Source organism: Haliotis rubra, unplaced genomic scaffold (assembly GCF_003918875.1).
Source record: "Haliotis rubra isolate DU_JTF1 unplaced genomic scaffold, ASM391887v1 Scf13, whole genome shotgun sequence".
NCBI lineage: Eukaryota > Metazoa > Mollusca > Gastropoda > Lepetellida > Haliotidae > Haliotis > Haliotis rubra.
In genome coordinates, this window is record NW_025765225.1 from 3,253,679 (window position 1) to 3,272,672 (window position 18,994).

At 42.9% G+C, this 18,994-nt stretch overlaps 1 protein-coding gene and 1 long non-coding RNA gene across 2 annotated transcripts in view; one reads left to right on the top strand and one right to left on the bottom strand.

Moving 5' to 3' along the window:
* Nucleotides 1-6,618: 6,618 nt before the first annotated feature.
* LOC124267164 (saccharopine dehydrogenase-like oxidoreductase) overlaps nucleotides 6,619-18,994 on the bottom strand; it is a 32,228-nt gene continuing 19,852 nt past the window's right edge. The window contains exons 7-12 of the mRNA XM_046702057.1: nucleotides 18,695-18,778; nucleotides 11,447-11,566; nucleotides 11,040-11,096; nucleotides 10,393-10,516; nucleotides 9,575-9,656; nucleotides 6,619-9,038 (exon numbers count right to left, since the gene is read on the bottom strand). Coding sequence (XP_046558013.1) covers nucleotides 8,942-9,038; nucleotides 9,575-9,656; nucleotides 10,393-10,516; nucleotides 11,040-11,096; nucleotides 11,447-11,566; nucleotides 18,695-18,778 — 564 coding nt within the window. The 3' untranslated portion in view covers nucleotides 6,619-8,941. The remainder of the gene's footprint in view (nucleotides 9,039-9,574; nucleotides 9,657-10,392; nucleotides 10,517-11,039; nucleotides 11,097-11,446; nucleotides 11,567-18,694; nucleotides 18,779-18,994) is intronic.
* On the top strand, nucleotides 11,573-18,688 carry LOC124267165. The gene is made up of 3 exons (XR_006895968.1): nucleotides 11,573-11,834; nucleotides 18,159-18,385; nucleotides 18,429-18,688. It is a non-coding gene; the product is annotated as an uncharacterized LOC124267165 (long non-coding RNA).

The following is an 18,994-nucleotide window of genomic DNA, read 5'->3' on the forward strand; positions in this document are numbered from 1 at the left end:
AATATTATTTGGAATTGGTAGGGGTTTTCCTTAGGCACTTTTATTGTATGTATCATTCAGTATTTGCGCGAGTTGTAAATACGGGATTTTAAATATCCTCGTGTTATTGGTTGATCCCAATGTTTTGTTCATTATGAATAATTGTAACACATGGCATTAACTTATTAAAGACAACTTCCGAGTATATTTACAGAGTCTGTATTATTCAGTTTACAATGTCTGTGTAAACACTGCCATACGAACTCGTATCGTCCGAAAACATAATCCGACGATAATATTACGTCACAACAAGCGCACTATATCTCCTGACAAGCCCATTCACTGTTTGACGAACGATAACAGCAGAATACCATATGCCCTAATCTTCGGTTAGATTACGTAATGAGTCCCACATGTGGTACAATTAATGGGATCGGTCTCACGGCATGGAAAATCTACGCACAAAAGATCCATTGTCCACATTGCCTAATATGTGACATCTGATATGAAAGAAGCTCCTCCAGTGATTAGATATACACAGCGCAAAATAAGTTAATTTTGTCTTTTATACTTAGAACATTTAGATTTGCACTGGCCAAACTGAAATTCTTGGTACGGAGAATACAATCAATATAATTTATATTTGAACTCTGGTTATTTAATTATTATCAGCTCTTTAGATAGATAGGTCTTGTGCATTGCGGTCACATGGTGACAAACATTATGTATATGTGCCATGGGCGGATCCAGGAAAGGAGAAGGGGGCGGGGACTGGCTCCGCCAACGCAAAATAAATCTTCAATGTGGTCTTAAGTCATTTTCAAAGGGGTGGGGTGGGGGTGGTGTGTGTGTGTGTGTGTTCGAACACCACCACCCCGATACTCCGATGTGTGCAGTGTTCCTTTACTGACCCCAATACAGTGCTGGCAATGGTTGTATGAGTCAAGTTGTGTTGAAAGTGTTGACATAATGTAGAAATTCAGTGATCACATGTCCTGATATCAAAAACACCTATCTCTTTCTCCATGTTCAGTGTTACACTGTGACCGATTTGCTTGTCTTGGCTCCCAAAACACCAGACATGTTGGGATTTTTTCATGTCAAATCTGCTTTGGGTTGGGTTTTAAGCAGTGGGTCTAATATAGTTCCTGGACCATGTACTGTAGGTATGACACATTCCTGGAATATTAGTGAACTGGCCATTTTCACAAAGAACATGTGGTTTTACTCTTTGTTGTTTTTGTCAATTTTAGATATACCAGCCACAGACCATATATAGATATATAGGTTAACTATTAAATTTACAATGTATATATGCCTAATAGTGAGGGGTGTGTATGAGCTTAAACAGAAGTCAGTTGTCCTGTAACAAAGAGTTGATCCTGTGTTGAATCTACAGTAGCCAGACAGGACAGACTCAAACACCAGTTAGACAGCTTTCTAAATATAGGACTTGTTTGATGCGGGTCATTGCTTCCAGAACATAAATCTCCTGGACAAGGCACACCAGTGAGCTGGTCCTGTGTCTGGCTGGCTGACCTAGATCATACCAGATAGGACCAGTCTGGACTAACAAACAATCATTTTTCTATTAACTTGACATCATCAATCAGGTCTTTTCACAAATGTGTTCACCCATACATCAAGAGTAGAGAGGTGACGACAGTTCAATACTAAAAACCTGGCTCTTCGTGTTTTAAGAACAGAAAGTATATAAAATCCCACAAACACACAGACCAAGGGTTGAAATGGATGGGGTATGGATTAAGAGGGATGCTGACCTGAACAATTTTAAATGTGTGGTCCCAAACAGTCTATGTGCTTTGAAATATTTGGGGCAATGATCTTAGCCTTCATGGAGTTGAAAGACATATTTCAAAGAATATAGCATCTAAAAGCATGTGGTTTTGGGTCAGAGGCTCCACCTTACTTCTTTATAGGCCATAATTACTAGAACATTCAAAGTTACATTTGTACACTGCAACTGTGTCAAGTTTTATACATTTTTTGTTATAAAAATACACTACAGATAATGTGTACAAGTAGTTCAGTGTTCAGCACATGTGGTGCTGCACGGACTAATACTGATCAACAAAATACATAAACAAATTTGTTAGTCAAATGCTCTAGATTGGACGAGTTATGTATTAATTTTATAGATGTATGTGTTCAAACAGTAGTCATCATAGGTATTTTCTGTATGGAGAAAGTGTCATCCTGATTATCACATATGCCACATTTACTTGTGATGTGGTTTAAACATATTTTTATTCATCAAAAATGAATTGGGATTGGTGAACAAGTTTATGTACAGTTTATGTAAACACCGCTCACATACAATACAAAATGAAATGAACGATGTGATGTCATCGATATTGACTGTTATTGATGTTACTTGTGATTTGAAATCAAGGATAAACATTGATCTGAAAACAGTATTGTGTGGTAACAGGAATTTATCAACCACAACATACTTATGTCTCTCCACAATTTCATTAAAAATAGTTGTATGTTTGTGAAATGAGTATAAATATATAATAGTCTCATATGCAAGCGGTTGTAGCCTTGGGAACGTGACCACCCTCATTATTCTATTGTTTGTATTTGCTTAACCTTATAGTTGTGATGTAATCATCAAACAGGCAGCAGTATTTCCATTAGCCATATAGGCTTTTTACTAAAGTACTGTCGGAAATTCTAGAAAAATGCTTTTTTGCCCATATATCTTAATAAATGTGATACATGTACTACGTTGTCAATATATCAACTCGCCTATAGTGTACCTAATTTTTATTTCAATCGATTTAACATTCCCATGCATTTAAAGGGCAGTTTACAGGAGAGAATTTGGTACCAAAACAACAATTTAAGAATTTTTCAGAGTTCAACAACAGAAATATGAAATAGTCTTTAAATTTATGCTAATAATACAGGTGGTGTAAAAATATGCATTAACGTTTTTCTTAAACAAATAAATGTTGAATGTTTGTGTTACTTTACTTGATTATCGTTTCTTTATTGGAGAAATATTAATATAAATGTTAAGTCTTGATAAATAAGTTTCCCATCATGCATGCACATCTTTATCACACCGTCCACTATGGCCAACTATTTGCAGACGATTGTTGCAAAGGTTTATAAGTTTTTTTGTGCTTGAAAAAGACAGAGGTAAACCTTTCATTAGTTTAGAAGGGTCTATTACAGAACTTGTAGAGCTGTTGGTATGTCTTACCAACAAGTTTACAATATTGTAAACAAATCAGACAAGACAGGGACCGTCTCAAAAGCAAATCCGGGACGTACAACCATCCTTGACAACTTTGACAAGGGAGTACTTAGACGGGCGGTCTACAAACTTTAGAAGAAGAATAATATATATATATTCAAAAGAAGCTACACCAGTGACTTCGTTAAATCTTTGGCCAATGTTCACAACTAGATTAAACTGACCGAATTACATCCATATTTTTGCAATGAAATATACTGTTGACATACAAAACATCTATTAAAACGTTGCACATTTCTTCAATCAATAGATAAGATAACACAAGTGATAGGATTCTTTCCAATGTACAGTAATTCATATGTTTATTTCAAAACAAACACACCTACACAAATGATCCCTTACATAACCAATACGTGTACTATACATACACATATTCAACATTTTGAAGAAAACATCTATTGAGATGACACCTCGCCCAAGCGTGTGCTCAGGTGTCAATTTCACCTGTCGATACCGTGCATGCTGATGACGTAACACAGGCAGTTAATGTTTGTATCAAATAACGTCCCACTACCCCTTATTTTTCTAAGTTTTAGGTATTTTCATCAGTAAAAACACATTTTAGGGCATGTCTCAAAATTTATTCCCTCGGTCTACATTAGGTAGATGTTTCTGAAAGTGATATTTGTTATTTAAGGAACTGTAATACCTCTGAATTTTAAATATAAGTCAAAAAGCATTTTTCTAGCGTTTCCGACAGTACTTTAGTCAATTTCAATTTAAGTTTGATAAAACAAAAAGTTTGAATTGTTTGATGGCAATTTTCCAATGTTTATGGATAGCAAAGTGCACAGAAATATATAGGACAACAAATAATGCATCAGATCTAAATGGAGTCAAATTTGGACAAAGTATCTTAAAATAGTTGACTTCGTATTTTCATTTTTTGTAAACAATGTATATTTCCACTTAATACCATGAAACGGGTTTGATAAAAAGGCAAAAACTACACAAATGTCCCTCCTCAACAAAATTCAAAGAATTCTGCAGGACAACTGAAGAGTAAGTTAAACTGAGGGAACACATTAGGTCCACCACAACAAGGCCATGTCAGCTGGCTACTGAGGGGACACATTAGGTCCACACAACAAGGCCATGTCAGCTGGCTACTGAGGGGACACATTAGGTCCACAACAAGGCCATGACAGCTGGCCAACTGGGGGGACACATTAGGTCCACCACAACAAGGCCATGTCAGCTGGCTACTGAGGGGACACATTAGGTCCACACAACAAGGCCATGTCAGCTGGCTACTGAGGGGACACATTAGGTCCACAACAAGGCCATGTCAGCTGGCTACTGAGGGGACACATTAGGTTCACCGCAACAAGGCCATGACAGCTGGCCAACTGGGGGGACACATTAGGTCCACACAACAAGGCCATGTCAGCTGGCTACTGAGGGGACACATTAGGTCCACACAACAGGTCCACAACAAGGCCATGACAGCTGGCCAACTGGGGGGACACATTAGGTTCACCGCAACAAGGCCATGTCAGCTGGCTACTGAGGGGACACATTAGGTCCACAACAAGGCCATGTCAGCTGGCTACTGAGGGGACACATTAGGTTCACCGCAACAAGGCCATGACAGCTGGCTACTGAGGGGACACATTAGGTCCACCGCAACAAGGCCATGTCAGCTGGCTACTGAGGGGACACATTAGGTTCACCGCAACAAGGCCATGACAGCTGGCCAACTGGGGGGACACATTAGGTTCACCGCAACAAGGCCATGTCAGCTGGCTACTGAGGGGACACATTAGGTCCACACAACAAGGCCATGTCAGCTGGCTACTGAGGGGACACATTAGGTTCACCGCAACAAGGCCATGACAGCTGGCCAACTGGGGGGACACATTAGGTCCACACAACAAGGCCATGTCAGCTGGCCAACTGAGGGGACACATTAGGTCCACAACAAGGCCATGTCAGCTGGCTACTGAGGGGACACATTAGGTCCACACAACAAGGCCATGTCAGCTGGCCAACTGAGGGGACACATTAGGTTCACCGCAACAAGGCCATGACAGCTGGCCAACTGGGGGGACACATTAGGTTCACCGCAACAAGGCCATGTCAGCTGGCTACTGAGGGGACACATTAGGTCCACACAACAAGGCCATGTCAGCTGGCTACTGAGGGGACACATTAGGTTCACCGCAACAAGGCCATGACAGCTGGCCAACTGGGGGGACACATTAGGTCCACACAACAAGGCCATGTCAGCTGGCCAACTGAGGGGACACATTAGGTCCACAACAAGGCCATGTCAGCTGGCTACTGAGGGGACACATTAGGTCCACACAACAAGGCCATGTCAGCTGGCCAACTGAGGGGACACATTAGGTTCACCGCAACAAGGCCATGTCAGCTGGCCAACTGAGGGGAGACATTAGGGCCTCATTATTCTATAGTTTGTATTTGTGTAACCTTATAGTTTTGATGTAAATCATGAAACAGGCAGTAAACATAAGGTCCACCGCAACAAGGCCATGTCATCTTGCCAACTGAGGGTCACATTAGGGCAACTGCAGCAAGGCCAGGTGAGATTACACCTCCTGCAGTGTCGTTTTTGAAACCACATTAAGTTGATTAACCAACATTCCTTGAAATAAATATGGGAGGTTTAATAGAAATAGGATTCTTTCAGTCTCTTCACTTCAGAACTAAGAAAGAGATGATACCAGAAAGATGTTGATTGTTTTAGATGCTCTGTCATCGGAGAGAGATACTTATGCACTCGGTAGCCATTGTGGGATCGTATTCTTATTCTAGTGACCGAGTTGGGTTTATCATCGCTATTAACAGTATTGCAGTTATACCACTGACAGAGATGGGTTTAACATCACTATTAACAGTATTGCAGTTATACCACTGACCGAGTTGGGTCTAACATCACTATTAACAGTATTGCAGTTATACCACTGACAGAGATGGGTCTAACATCACTATTAACAGTATTGCAGTTATACCACTGACAGAGATGGGGTTAACATCACTATTAACAGTATTGCAGTTATACAACTGACAAGTTGGGTTTAACATCACTATTAACAGTATTGCAGTTATACCACTGACAGAGATGGGGTTAACATCACTATTAACAGTATTGCAGTTAACCACTGACAAGTTGGTTTTAACATTGCTAGTAATAGTATTGCAGTTATACCACTGACAAGTTGGGTTCAACATGTACCTCTGCACAGCAAATAGCATCATCTTAGACTCGGCTACCTGTGGCCATGATTCACATTCTAGATGCCACTTTTGATTAGCATTAATGACTGGAATGAAATAATGCATTCACACTGAATGTTTGCAAATGGCAGAATAACAATAGGAACAAATAATAGGAGTAAATATCTTTATTGAACAAGATACACAGCTTAATACAGAAAATTGTTCATAATATTTTTCAAATTGATATTTGAATAGCAGAAGGTTTTGTTACTTAACTCGCATAAATCAATGTTTGTGATGCAGAAGTTGGAATAAATGTGTAATAAGTACAAATTTTGAACATGATACTCCTTGACTTGAAGAAACATTGTCAAAAGTGGTAAAAAGTGGTATGACAAAATAGAGAAAATGTTCCTTTGAAACAATAGAAAACAGCAACAAGCAAATAAATAGACAGCAACAAAAATAGGCCTTTATATTTCCCCTTCCATATTGGTCTGTCGTTCATCATTGCCATGGTCCCAAGTGTCAGGAAAACATTCAGCCAATACACCGTCATAGGGGAAATGATATGGACAGGTACAATCTAGATGATGACCCTTTCTAAACAAAAAAACATCGCTATTTTCTTCTCCAAAGTTTTCCATAAATAAGCCATACTACTCAAAAGAAAGTAGTAACCATCTGATTGTTTAGGTGTTGTCATGGTGAAGAGATTAACTACAGAAATATTTAAGAATTTGGTCGGTCTCAACTTCTTTTAAGCAGCATGATAACTCATTTGTGGAATTCACTTAAATTATTTATTTTGAAAGGGAGCACCATTTGTGAAGGATAAAATTCCATGCTCATAAATTTAACTTTCATGTGTTTTTATGACTCAGTCAAGAAATACCGGAGAATGTTCAATTATTGGAGTCAGTAGTCAGATAAATGTGGCCTGTCTGATTATACCATTTCCCGCTCAATGTTACCAGGTAATAATGGTCGTAAACCAAAGAATTGCTACAATATTCATGATTGATATGGTCAACATACAACACATATAATCAACATAACACCATGTTTTTACAAACTAAAGTACATGCATACCTAATAAGCAAAGTGTTTAGTCAATGACCAGATAAAACAGGGCAGTGAAAAAATGTAGAAATGATCTAAATCACCTCCCAATTGCAGCTGTGGACAATTCTGTCCCATCAATACATTTGTTTACTAGCTGTATGGCAGATGAGAACTCAAATTATGGTAGCCTAAACAGTGAATAAAAGATGTTTGGTGTCCTAAATAATTTAGAGATTGTTTCGTTAGCAAAGACTGAGCACACACCCCAGTGTTCATATACTCAACAGAAAGAAGTTAGGGAATCTAAATATTTTGGATTTTGTTTTGGTAGCCAATTCAAGACTGAGCACACACTTTCATATGCAATATCCCACAAAGTATTCATAGTCCCTTTTTTATTTGAGTTTATATGAGTACCCTTACTAGCAAGAATCTCTAGCCCACATGATGCATATAACAGTAGAGAGACTGAGTCACTTGTGGCTGACATAGAGGGAGTCTTCTAATACAATGTGACCACATGCACAAAAATCTTCTGATGTTATGGAATAGGTTGAAAACCACCTGAACACAGCTTTTAACAAATCCTTATCACACCATGACATCTGTCTTCCATGTGCAGACTTTGATTGTAATGTATAAACAGAACTCATATAGTCGCATCAGTTGGGTACAATGTATAACAATGAGCTGAATCGGTATGGCATTTCAAACAATACCCAAATCTTAAAGACTGAATTGATCAAGCTCATCTATCATGAAGCTAACTACTTATTGCTATAAGTATATGGCAAGCAACTACAAAACTAGAACAACACGTAACAGGACGGTCCAGGAGGACTATCGGCAGCACTGATATCACCCGCTCTCATGGGCCTCAAGTTGAAAGACACTTCATATAATGCTTCAGTGAAAGATTCCCTGTATCAGGCCTTCACATGTATAAATGCTGTTTGAGGTGGAACTGGGGTGGCCAGAAATATATGCCACACAGTGGGTTAAGTGTAATATAAATACAAATTTGTTGGTATGATCAAAATATATCTCATTAAGTATGATTTGTCTGTGAAAACAATCAGTCAAAAATGGTGATGTTGGATATTATGTATCATGTCTAATCTGATCTAATCAAAGAGCACTGCTGATGAATGTTTTTGTTAAGTTCCTCACTAACTTACTGATCATCCCTGGAGCTTTTTTATGCCAAGATTTGACAGAAACTCATCATTGTCAGTTCCTGTTGTTTGTAAATTCAAAAACAAATCTGACATGATATGACGTCTGCTCAATTATCGTCCCTGCTTTTGTAAACACAGTTAAATATATAACAAGGTTTACTGCTGAATATTTGGTAAGGTGTCTATGTTCCTCGTTCCAACATGTAGACAAGAAGGCCTGATCATCAAAGGATGTCTTTTGTCTGTCACATTACGACTCCAACACTTGGAACTTCACGTTTCTTTTATCCAGTCTCGTGATCAGACTCGTCTCACCAAAAGCAGCACCAGGTGTGTAGACACCACCACTGGAAACACAGACGGTCAAACTCAAAAAAGAAATCTGGAAATTCCTTGCATTACAAGCAGTTATAGATACAGTCCAACCTTCTCTGAATCCCAAAATAATTACGACATATTGAAACTTTTCATATTAACCATTTTTCATTGAATGTATATCCACTCCTTATTATGTATTTTGAAACATTTCCAAATCGGTCAGTCTGGTGACCGCGTCTGGTGACCGCTAACTAACATCACCTGTCTGACTAAGTTAAAGTTGTATCCCTTTTGGGTGAAATTCAACAGACAACAAATAAAGTGCAGTTAATTATCAAACCAGTATGTCTGACTTAGACAGAGCAGACTGCTGACTAAGCAATGAGAAAATCAATCAACTATTAACTTTACAGCAGAACACTAGCTGTTTCACAATTAAATTTGAAAATGATAAGTTCCAAAACAACACAAATTGTTAACATTTGTTTAATCCTTACGTGCAAAATTGGTATAGTTTGGGAATTGAACTAGATGCCATGGTAGTCATACTGTGAATGAGACTTACTCAGAGGGAAGCTTGGACTTTTCCTTGAGGATCATGAGTCCAGATTGTACCATGCAGATTGGGGTGGTCACATAGCCAGGCTCTGTAACCAAATAAATTCAATTTTAAATTCATGATTGAACAAAATAAAGAACACTGAAGTTACTTTACTGGAAGTATTGTTCAAACATTCAAAACATATCTCAAAGATAAGGAACAACAATGGATCCAAAACAGTTTGAAGAAAGAATGTTCATAGTAATTCTAAAGCATTAAAATCAGAGATCTGTGGTATATGAAGAAAACATGTAAAACCAGAACTGATAATTCACCTAAAGGCTAACACAGACTATCATTAGAGTACTTGGCCAAACCAGTCAGTGAAAGTAAAACAAATTTCTTTGATTTCAGTCACTATTCTCCATTCAAATCCATATTTACAAAATTCATGAATGAATTTGTCAATTTGCTCAAATAAATATTTCCAACGATGTTCAAATAATTTCGCATATATTTTTAAATGATTGAAATCCCATCTTAACTGCTGTATTGAATAAGTGAGTGAGTGGTTGGTGAGTCGGAGGTGATCCAGGTCTCAGATGCTACTCTCATTAGTGTAACCAAAAATCATGGGTATTAGATGCCGAGAAGTTAAGCAGCATGACTAGGGTCATAATGACCATGTGATGATAACTTTTAACTAATTCACCGAGACCTGAATCCCAAAATAACAGGATTCTGGCAAATATAAGGCAGACAACTCTGCACAATAGAAGGTCACTACCTACAATGATTAATAGGATCATAACATTCCAGCTGGGTAAATGATGAGCATATACCTGGTCCAATGACCTTGGTCTGTATTTTCTTGTCTGGAGGGGTCTCATGCTGTGCCTCTGGGTCATCCAGCTTGTCACTGTATCCCTCGCCAAAGAATGTCATGGAGAAAGATGTTCCTTCAATCTGTTGAATGTACATAACAATTTTGATACAGTTGTAGAAAATGTGTCAATATTTGAATGAATTAATGTATAAAACTAATGATGTCAACATGAAGATATGCAGACTAAGTCATATACATATCGTTAATGTATATGCATGACAGTAAACCTGGATCTAATATAGATATCTACCAATAAACAGCAGGAATTTCTACTTTTTAAGAGTTATTTAGAACACAAATTTCTTCTGACAACTTTGCTATATATAATCACAAAATACATTCTGTGGAACGAGAATATAAACAACATAACAGATTAACAAGTGAGTGAGTTTAGTTTTACGCCGCATTTAGCAATATTTCAGCATTATCACCACAAAATGGGCTTCACACATTGTACCTATGTGGGGAATCGAACCTGGGTCTTCCGTGTGAAGAACGAATGCTTCAACCACAAGGCTACCCCACCACCCAAACTGATTGATGTAGTTGAATTAACAAGATTCATTGTATCTATCTCATTATCGTAAAAAAAAATGTCCCCACCTGTTTCTTGCTGGGCCCACCTTTCTTCACCAGGCCAACAGTGAACAAGCCTGGGAACTGTGGAGAAAATGATGAGATTAGTCTATACTCAACTGTATTTGTATACCCACAGAGGATGCATTGGTTAGTTTTCAAAAGAACAACATTTATCCTGTTTCTGAAATTAATTATACATTTGGGCATTTAAAAGTGACGATAATACTTTGATACAGAAATAAGATACCTCATGCATGTAAATATAAATTGTACATGCAGGTAGCACATACATTTATGTCAGTAAGTAAAACAAGCCTTGTTTTTCAACATACACTTTGATGAATTTGCTGGATATCTGGTCATAGATTTGATGAGAATTTAGAATGATGTGTATCTTTTTACAAGAAACACCTTGCATGGGCTGCACTCACCTGCAGGAGGATGCTACGAGTTATACTAAACTTGGCGAAGAGTCCGAAGAGAGTTCCAAACACAACCATGAGGACCATGTACAGGAAGCTGTCAATACACAGATACGGGGAGAACTGAATCTGGGGAGAGAAACATGATGGATGCTGTCACTGGGAGAAGTTAAAGCTGATATACTTTCTACATGTGTATGTCGTTTTGTGCAACATCTCGACAAAGGCTCAGAGATTTGTTTCCTTGTGTAATGCGGCACATGGTAACATTGCAGTCATGAGATGGCACTATGTTAAAAATAGATTCTTGACCAGATAATACAGCTATTTCATTCCACCAAGCCATCAAGCTTGACTTACTGAGTTGGGTTTTATACCGGTTTTAGCAATATTCCAAGTAGTCTACCATGTCACCCTGCCTACGTTTTCAAGATGGCGGCGCCCATGTGGGCACTTCCGGTCCAAGATGGCGGCACTTCCAGTCAGGGTAGGTAACTCGAGTTCCGGTTTCAGTGTGTGCGAGCGCATCGCGATGACGTCACGTCCGGTTCCGGTGTGTGCGGGCGCATCCCGATGACGTCACCTCCGGGCCAAGATGGCGGACGCGTTTCAAGATGGCAGACCATCCGGTGGGATCTCATGGAGTCTCGCGAGATCTCGCAAGTGTAGACACCATGCAAGATGGCGGACGGACGGAACAGACGTGGGGAAGGAGAGGGAGGAAAGGAGAGGGAGGGAGAATGGCAAAAGGAACGAAGGGGAGACATAGCAGAGAAGTGTGTGTGTGTGGTTCAAGCATTGGATGAGATTTATAGCTGAGGTTTTATGATGCCATTTTGGGCCGTCGGGTTAGTGTGGCGTGACGTCATAGGGTGTGTGACGTCATGGGCAAAACCCATTGGAAAAATCCATGGGAAAAACCCATGACGTTCTAGGGTGTGTGCGATGTTATGGGGAAAACCCATGGGGAAAACCTATGGTGATGTCATAGGGTGACGTTGGCTATATAAACCAGGCTCAGCGTGGGTCTTGTCAGTTCTCATCATGCTGTCACCACGAATGAACGAAGATGAACTTGAAGAGGAACCTGTGGACGTGGATCCATTCTATGAAGCAATAACTCTACCCATGGCTTGCATGCACACCTTCCGAAAACTGTTTTTGGAACCCCGCACCATCGCCATCATACCTCCTCAAGGTTACCGTCCCCAGCGCCGATACTCTCTGCAGTGTCTCCACTGGCTCAACTGGGTCATGCACCAACACCCCGACCTCCACATCCAGCATGCCCGGAATGGCGGAGAAGTAGGCTTTGACTGTGCTGACGGCAGTCGCTACACGGTGGACGGCTACGATGCCGAGGCATGCACCGTGTACGAATACTTGGGCTGTTTCTGGCATGGATGTACTTGCTGTTACAAGACGGAGCGAGGTGTACCCCACAGGACCTTGGGTACAACCCCTTGGGAACAATACCATCATACGAGGTATCGACTGGGGGTGTTGCGTCAACATCCCAACATCGCCCAAGTGGTCACCCTGTGGGAATGCGGCTATCGGAAAGAACAGAAAGACAACACTGATCTGAGAGCGTTCCTGACCACACTGCAAGACCCTCATGCCTACATGCCTGACCCGTTGGATCCCAGGAAAGCCTTCTATGGAGGACGCACCAACGCCACCAAGTTGTACTACGAAGCAAAAGAAGATGAAGAAATCAAATATGTGGACGTTTGTTCGCTGTACCCTTACATCTGCAAGTATGGCACTTACCCCGTGGGGCATCCTGATATCAAAGATCATCCTCCCGCGTCAGACTTGTTCGACCTCCACGGTCTCATCCAGTGCCGAGTCTTGCCACCCACCGACCTGTACCATCCCCTTCTTCCTTACCACGGCCAGGGCAAGTTGTTATTTCCTCTGTGTCGTACTTGTGCTGAAGCACAGTGGGATGGTTCCTGCCCCCATGAGGATAAAGACCGTGCATGGATTGGCACGTACGTCAGCAAGGAGCTTCAGTATGCCGTTCGAGAGTGTGGCTATCAAGTGCTTCACATCTTTGAGGCTTGGCACTTTGACACGCTCACCACCTACGACCCTGACACTCAAGAGGGAGGCCTGTTTGCCAAGTATGTGAACAATTTCTTCAAGATCAAGCAAGAGGCCAGCGGATACCCCGAAGGTTGTTCAGACCCAGACGCTTACATCAGGGAGATTCAGCGAAAAGAAGGAGTCACCTTGGATCCCGCTCACATCCGCAAAAACCCAGGACTACGTGCCATGGCTAAAGGTTGCCTGAACAGCCACTGGGGCAAGTTTGGCCAACGCGTCGGGTTTGACAAAACGGTCTACATCAGTTCCCCTCAGAGATTCTTTGCCCTCTTCCAGGATGAACGTTGTGTGGTAAAGGATGTGCACTTCCCCAACGAGGAGCTCGCGTATGTCATTTACGAACCTCAGGCAGAATTTCACGACCCGCATCCCTCCCACAATGTGGCCATTGCAGCCTGGGTGACGGCACAAGCCCGTCTCAAGCTGTATTCCTGCTTGAAACCCTTGGATCGGCGCGTCCTCTATTTTGACACGGACACCATCATCTACATTCACCGTGCGCAGAACAGTGACCACCCTGACATCTACAACCCTCCACTGGGACAAACCTTACGGGAGCTGACCGATGAACTGGGAGGAGGGGGCAACAGCATTCAAACCTTTGTCTCGGGAGGACCCAAGAACTACGCCTACAAGCTGCGCCATCCTCAACCTGACGGTAGTGTGGGCACCAGCAAAGTCCGAGGATTTACTCTGAATCACAGGGCGAGCCAACATGTCCACTTTGACAACATAAAGAACCTCGTCTGTCAGAGGGATCAAGGCAGCATCACTGTCCTGTACCCTCACAAAATCATTCGCGGAGGACTTCGCCAGGGCAACGCTTTGCTGTCCAAGGACACTACCAAAGTGTATCGTCCAGTCTACACCAAACGCCAAGTCCAGTATGACTCACAAGGCGTCCCCGTGGAAACTCTCCCCTATGGGTACAAAGAGTGAAGAAATACCCATGAACATTTGTTGCTGACATCCTCTGTTGATGTACTGTTGTTAATGATTAATCGATGCATTATTGTTCATTCATTCAATGTTTGCCTTGTTCATTCATTAAAATGTGAATTCAAATGAAATGGGTTGTCTCGTCTCTCTCTCTTCAGGGTCAGACCTGGTGGATGCCATGGTCACCCTCATCCCCCGTCTCGTGCCATTCCAGAGTGGCAAGACCATCGTGACACTTCATTTCCGTCCCCGACGCCTGGGTACGTACTGAGAATCAGCATGGTAGGATACCAGTGTATCAGACACCGCGGCGGCAGCGGCTTGGGTGGACAGCAGCGAGGAGGCGGCTTAACCGTGTACCGAAGACGCATCCATCAACGAGGGAGCGGTCTCGGAAACATCTTGGGAAACTTGGGACGTTCAGCTCTCTCTATCCTCAAGACGGTGGGAAAATCAGCTCTCAAAACAGGCGTCAAGATGCTGCCGGGATTAGTGCAAGATATCAGTTCAGGACACCAAAGTGTGGGGGACAGTTTGAAACATCATGGGAAACAAGCCTTATTCGCCACCTTGCGACAGCACCCACCACCAGGATCACCCGCGCGCAAAAGAAAACGGAAACAGGCCGTGGGATTCACCACGAAACGTAAAGCATTGTTTTGAGAGAGAAGAATAAAGACCCACCCCGATGGGAAAGGAGTTCAGTTCAACCGTACGATCAAGACCTGTTGTGCAGACCTGTTGTCCAGATCAGCTGTCAAGATGATGTGCCGGGATGCCTGCGAATGTTCCAAGGCACAACTGGATCTCTTTTCTGTGCCCCCTGTGGTGACCTCGGTCCAAGAAGGTCAGTGGATTTGATACAGTCCTCTTGCACCCCCTTCGGTCGCGGGTTCCCTCCAATTTAACATTGCTAACCCTGTGAATGCCTACATCGATTCAAGCCAGTGTTACCTCCACATCTGCCTCAAAATCAAGAATACAGATGGTACGGATGCAGTTCATGAAGGCTATCACGCACTTGCCGTGTCCACGGTGAACATGATGCATTCCCTCTTTCGTGAAGTGCGTGTGCAAGTGGGACACAACCAGCTGGAAATTACTCCTTCCATGGGTACCTATCCCTATCGAGCCTATTTGGAAACGTGACAGTTATGGGAAGGCAGCCAAAGGGACCCATCTCCAGTGTCCAGGATGGTACACAGATGAAGCTGGAAAATGGATCACTTTAATGCTGTCACCCCGGGAAGGCCAACGCAGGACTTGTCGCACGACGAGGGGTCATTCTACCCACCTGAGACGTGGAACTGACAGGACGTCTCCACTGTGACCTGTTTCTCCAAGACCGGTACCTGGTGGATGGAGTCCCCATGAAACTAGAACTGATTCGCAGCCCGAGTGATTTCTACTTGATGAGTGCTGGAGATGCCGAGTGTCGATTTGAACGGATTCACGGCGTGGGTGGTGGATCTGACAGAACCCACAGAACCGCTGCCACGTCCCGTCACCCTCATCTGCTACGAGGAATACGAAATACGAATACGCAATGCTCTGATGGTCTAAGGATGGACAACACTGGCTTGACGACCAAACAGTTGAACGCCTACGTACAACAGGATCCCCTGCTTCGGCCTCTCTACCAAGGTACCTTTGCCCGAGATCACTTTGCAACCACCATGCTGTGTGAACAGCAGGGACATTATCCTAAAGCCTACATTGTCAACACGGACCCCAGTCATCTCCCAGGACAACACTGGGTGTGTGCGTGTATCGCCCAGCACCAGGTGCCATTGACTACTTTGACAGTTATGGACTCCATCCCTACCAACAGCATCCAGACTTTCGGAATGTCAGTGGAATGGCCAGCCACTTCAACCCTGGTTCAGTGCCTCTTGTGGGATGTACTGTTTGTATGTACTGGCTCATCGTGCCCGTGGATGGTCTTTTGACGAAGTGATGGAACAGTTTGATCCCTATGATACCCTCATCAATGAAGAACGTGTAAGACGTTGGTTTCAACCCACACGCCTGACAGACAACAACAACTCCCATGATCCACAACCCTGCCAAAGGACACAACCTTATCGTTCTGATGTTATGATGTTACAGTTATGATGTTTTGATGTTACAGTTCATACTGTTTGTAAACAAAAGATCAGGGACGCCCCTAATCCTGCATCTTTTGTCAAAGTGTTCTTGTTAGTGTGGGAAAATAAAACGTTTGAAAAAATGGCAACCTATTGTTGTTATTGTTGTTGGCAATGAATGTAGCAATCTTTTGAGAGAGATGGGGTGGCCCTGAAAAGGGCCGTTGTACAGTGTTACTCACTCACAGTGTGATTCACTCACACTCACAGTGTCCACAGTGCATCACTGCACTCGCCTCACCACACGCTTACTACCATGCGTCAGCCGGTGCATGTAGGTGTCCTTTAACACTGTCTTGCAGTAGACGCATAGAAATGTTCCGTTATAGCCATCAGTCGCTTTGGCGTAGACGGACAGGCATCCATGGCAACGATGGCACTGCCATGGTGGCAAGGGTGACGATGGTGATGTTGTGTCCATTAACTCTAAATCCCAATTTTCTCCAGACATTATTGCTGGCTTCGGTCATCCCTCTCATCATATATAGGGAGAGCTCAGCCAATCCAAGGCTATGGGGGCACCACCACCTCACGGTGACATCATCGGAACTACATCATTACCCTCACTCGCGTTCATGATGTCATGGATCCCACGTCATCGACGTTACGTCATCGCTGATATATAAACACTGGGATGGGGGAAGGGAGCGTTATCTCGATGCGACATGAAGTTGAAAGTCTTTCAGAAAAATTGTCAAAGAGATAATTGCCTTCGCTGTAGTCCCACCCTGAAGAAAAAGAAGAAGATCAACATCAGGATGAAAGAGGCAGTCTCACCACCACCAACAAAGGGAGAGCTACATCAACAGGGAGAGCTACATCAACAATGACAGCACCCACGGCAGCCGAACCATCCACGGCAGTACCACCGCCGCCACCGGCATGGCAATGTCTACCACCCAATTGGAAGCTCATTATATGCCAAACATGTTGGAAAGCCTTGCCGTCCAACCATTTCGATGTCGCTCCAGGTGCACCGTACTACGTGTGTACCTACTGCGGGGGCGGCGTCCGCAAAGGGGCTAACCATCTCCACGACGAAGTCTGCCCCAGGAATTTTTTTTCCGGGCCTCGACCTGCTCTGTCTATGTACCATCACCATCACAAAGTGAGGTCTCACCTCCCCGTCCATACCATCACAATGGCCCTTTTCAGGGCCACCCACCTCGCTCGAAAGAAACTTGACGTACCAATGCTTGAACCACACACACACACTTCTCTGCTAAGTCTCCCCTTCGTTCCTCTCGCCATTCTCCCTCCCTCCCTCTCCTTCCGTCCGCCATCTTGCAGGGTGTCTACAAACGCGAGATCCCGGGAGACTCCACGAGATCCCACCGGATGGGCCGCCATCTTGAAACGCGTCCGCCATGTTGGCCCGGATGTGACGTCATCGCAATGCGCAGCACACACCGGAACCGGAGTTACCTCCCCTTACCGAAAGTGCCGCCATCTTGGATAGCGTTAACCGGAAGTGCCGCCATCATGGATTCCCGCCAGGGAGACGTTATACACTACTGTTCCAGCAATACCAGAAATGGGCTTCACTCATTGTACCCATGTGGGGAATCGAATCCGGGCCTTCGGCATGACGAGCATCAAGCTTGACCATTTAATCCAATAAATGACCTTTTACGACCAGCACAGGTACAACCATACACATTCAAAGAGAACTTGTGTAGACCTTCTTATCACTAAACTTCAGAACATGCAGACTACACTGTTTACTATCACTATTTTATAATTCCTCTCTGTAGCATTATTGAAGCAGTGACTTAAGTCAATGAGGATTTTAGATGTCCTCAAAACATTTCAGCAGTCTGGTGGATTAGCAGGAGTGTTCGAAAGCTGAATATACTGTAGGATCATAAGAAAAATCTGTGATTCTAACTCATGATCCTTGAATCCTGGTACACAAAGCAACGCAACTCTCCAAAGAGAATTGCAACACCTGTATAGTTAGAAGTCTTCCATGGTTGTACACCATGGTTACCCTGGATACTATGAGGCATTGTTATGTAATGTTACTCCATGAATGTTGAGGTAGGGAGCGGCAACTTACTGGGCGTGACTTTTTCACATCGTAATTGTATCTTTGTGTTCTGGTTACAACTGACTTATCACTCCCAAGTACAGTGAAGCCTCGCTAGTCCGACTCAAGGATAATCCGGATGTCTCGGGCCCGGCGATTTCAGCTTGTTACCAATCTATGCCTATATAATTTGCCTCGATAATCCGAAATTCGGAAATTCGCTCGAACCGACGGTAAGTAGCTGTCACCAATCAGTAAAATAAACAGTAAATTGCTTCACAGTCCGACGCTGTAAGTCGTGGTTCACTTAACCGTAACAACACCTCCCCG